Source organism: Stegodyphus dumicola, chromosome 10, assembly GCF_044657685.1.
Source record: "Stegodyphus dumicola isolate Sdum_Otavi_A_Nest chromosome 10, ASM4465768v1".
Taxonomy (NCBI): Eukaryota; Metazoa; Arthropoda; class Arachnida; order Araneae; family Eresidae; genus Stegodyphus; species Stegodyphus dumicola.
In genome coordinates this window covers 75,615,117-75,618,712 of record NC_140777.1, presented here as the reverse complement: position 1 = coordinate 75,618,712, position 3,596 = coordinate 75,615,117, and the positions used below count along the sequence as shown (strand labels likewise).

Genomic DNA, 3,596 nt, shown 5'->3' with positions numbered 1-3,596 from the left:
GCCATTTTCAGTTACAGCAATGTTTTGACAATTGCCGGGCCACATTCACTCAAAACAGGATATCTTATAAATCCAATGGCATTGTTCCAATAACTTAAATTTAAGATCGCTAAGTTCATTAAAGAACTTAAAGTTTTAAAAATTAAGTAAATTTTAATCTTCAATTAAATAAATTAACAACAATTTTGTATGCTGTATGCTTTTCGAAATAATTGCACACAGGTATAGTACACAGGTTTGTCATCTTCAAGCAACAAAAATACCAACTACGTTAAATCCTAAATACGGAATTTTAATTAGAAAAATACAATGATCAATTATAATGAAAAGAAACGCCAATTTTAAATCAAAGTAAAAAAAAAACTGCAAAAGAAAAATATCAACAAACTACAAGATGAACGTTTTAAAACTTTAAAAAAAGTTAGCATTGGAATTACTATTACTAACTAAATTTGAAAGGCTTTGATGAATGTGGAAATCATAAGCTGACTGTAGATACTTTGTCACAATGTTGATATTATCTTCAATAATAATTAATTTAAACTTCTTCTTTTTGTTTTTGGCATCGAGAAAGTGGCAGTACTAAAATTTTCATATACTCGTGTGAAAATGTATGTAGAAAATAAACATGTAATATTTTTGCGATTTATATCTAAATGAGAATTAATGTTGCATCGAAAAGTATTTTTGAATGTATCTAGAAGACTTAATTTGTTATTAAGGACGTAAATAAATCATCGAAAAAAGATGGATTCACCGCCAACACTACAAGCAGTGTGCCAAGCTATTTATACCCTTTATCATAATCCTGATACTTCAGGAAAAGAAAAAGCTTCACGTTATTTAGGAGATCTGCAACGATCTGTGAGTATTAATTTAATAAATTTATGCACTTTATGAACATTTTATTAGTCTATTGTTTTAAAGTAATATCTCGTAACTCGTCGTCGAAATGTGTATGCAAATGAATTACTTTAGGTAATTCTATTTAGTTTATCGTTTTCAATAGCTTTTTGTGCTCTGTTAGTAATTAAAATTGTATATCAAGTTGGTATTAATAATTTGTAACATCTGTAAGGTGATTTAGTCATCTACGGCATTAATTTTCCCTTAACGGTAGAAGCTAATTCGGATCTGCTCTCTCATCCAGGCCCACTTATGATCATGATTATATTGGCGTATTAAACAAAAATATGCATTCTACTTTCAATGCAATTGTAATTTCTAAAAATGTTCTTTCTTATTCATCTGTTTGCGAGTTAAATGCTTTTAACTTACACTATTAGTAAAATAAAAGGTGCAAATTATGTGTTTATGTAGTCAGTTTAGTAATAAATAGCCTTTAGATGCCTCTTTCCAATTCGCAACCAAAAAGTCAAGGCTTCAGATTTTTTTTTTTTTTTTTAATGTTAAAAATACAGTAGTTGAATTCAAATGATTTAAGTACATTTCCATTAGTTCACTGTCCTAATGACTGATTTAAATTTAAAAAGAAAATATTTATTTATGTGTACTGCTATCCAATACGTTTTTGCATCAGTGTACTTCATACATGCATATAATAATACATTAAAAAGTGTACATGTAGTATGTATACATAATGAATTGCAGTGGAAAAAATTAACATTAATTATAACATAATATAAATGTAAGAAACTTGGAGAAAGTATAGTTTAAAAACCATTTACTGCATGTTTGTCCTTAAACAATACAGCAGGAAAATCAAGTAAAGTTATACTGAAAGTAAGACTGTGTAGTGTAAAATATAATATGACTGCAACATAAAGGTGCCAGATGCCCTAAATTACGCAGAAGTATACATTAATAGAAATGATTCTGTTTCACAGTATATCATGGAAATTTATTGTCATATTTTTTGCCTAGAACTTGTAACAAAAAAAAAAAAAAAAAAAGAGAAAACTGAATTATTGGATAATTATGCTGCCAGATGTTGCAGTGATGAATTTGTATTTACAGTTGTTGCTGAATTATATTATCTTGTAAAGTCATTATTATTATTATTATTATTATTATTTTAAAGCAAGAGTATGTAAGAAATGAGGGCTCTAGTGTAGAATTGGGTGCCTCTTCGTTTGACGACAAATATTGTTCTGTTTTGGCGATGAAACCCCATTTCAGGTTACATTATAGTTTTAACTTTGTTTTAGCTTCCTGATTTTTTTAAATTGAAAATAGATCAATGTGTACATGAACAAAGGTAGTGCATAAGGACTAATTTGTGCAATTCTGTGGTGTTTTTTTTAAGTGAATAAAGATCGGTGTATATATGGACACCTAGTTCGTGAAATTCTTTGACTTCTTGTTTTGGTTTTGTGTACCGTCTTGAAATTGTGCCTTCCTGTTGTTAATCTTGGCATCAAAATAGAATCGCCAAAAAAACAAGGGGCTCATTATTGTAAACGGTTAGAGTATAGACAAAGGTACCCATTATATTATCGCAAAGTTGTTGTTTCATTTATTGGCAAGTTGTTTGTCTGTGTATACATCAACCTATTTTCCCTTAAAAATATCAGAGAATTGTACAAACTAGGCTTTGCACACTCGCTTCACTTTGTCCATGCACACATCAAACTATATTTTCTTAAAAAGTCAAAGGAGCAGACAACAAAAACATATATAATCTCAATAAACTACATTTTAAATCAAACAATGAAATAACATAAAAAAGGAAATTCATCTTTGCACTACACAAAGGAAATATCCACTTACCTTATTTATGACTTAACATGTCGTCAGTCAAACAAAATTCCTTAACAGCATCCAAAAACTTCTTAAAATTATTTGAACTAGAATCTGTATACCGGCGATGCCACATAAATTTGCAAAATAGGAGTAAAAAATATGCTCCGTAACGACATTCGACCATACGCATTTCCTTCCTACAAACAGGACACCCGATAATGGCTACTAAATAAACCTTCATTTACACACCAGTCAAGTAATGTTTTTTTCTCCTTTCTATCTAAATTGAACAGAAACTTCAAATTAATCTTCCCATATTCAGCCATTTTACCGTCTAAACCACATAACAAGCACATACCTGCCAACTTTTACGAATTTTTCGTAATTTTTACGAAAATGCATTTGTCTTTACGATTTTACGATTTTTTTCCTTTTTCAAGTGTTTTTAGTGATTTTTGGTCGAAATTTTAGAATTTTTCGCGAGTTCAGCGATTTTCGCCAATTGCATTGTGTTTTACCGACTACTTCGAATCCAGTAACCTGCGGTTTCTCCCAACTCGCCGCTTAACCAGCCAATCCAATGCACTGAAAGTTAAAAAAACCGTATTCTCAATAGTTTCGGCGTGCCTACAAAGCCAAATTTCCAACAATTAAAGAATCCTTCAAAGGAAATAACTATGCATTTTTGCAACGTGCGCGTGTGTGCCTTCATAATAAGTCATGGTGGAAGAAGCGACATTGTGAAGCATGTTAAGTCTAAAAATCATGAAGTTAATGCTTCGGCTTCGACAACGTCAAAGAAAGTGGGTGATTTTTTTTCAAATTCGGCTACGAATTTGGATTCCGATGTCATTTTGGCAGAATGTTTGTTTACTGCATTCCTCATCGAACAC

At 30.6% G+C, this 3,596-nt stretch overlaps 1 protein-coding gene across 1 annotated transcript in view; it reads left to right on the top strand.

Moving 5' to 3' along the window:
• The first annotated feature begins 573 nt into the window (after positions 1-573).
• Positions 574-3,596, top strand: part of Tnpo-SR (transportin 3) — a 116,943-nt gene continuing 113,920 nt past the window's right edge. The window contains exon 1 of the mRNA XM_085825081.1: positions 574-864. Within this exon, the coding sequence (XP_085681207.1) occupies positions 748-864 (117 nt within the window). The 5' untranslated portion in view covers positions 574-747. The remainder of the gene's footprint in view (positions 865-3,596) is intronic.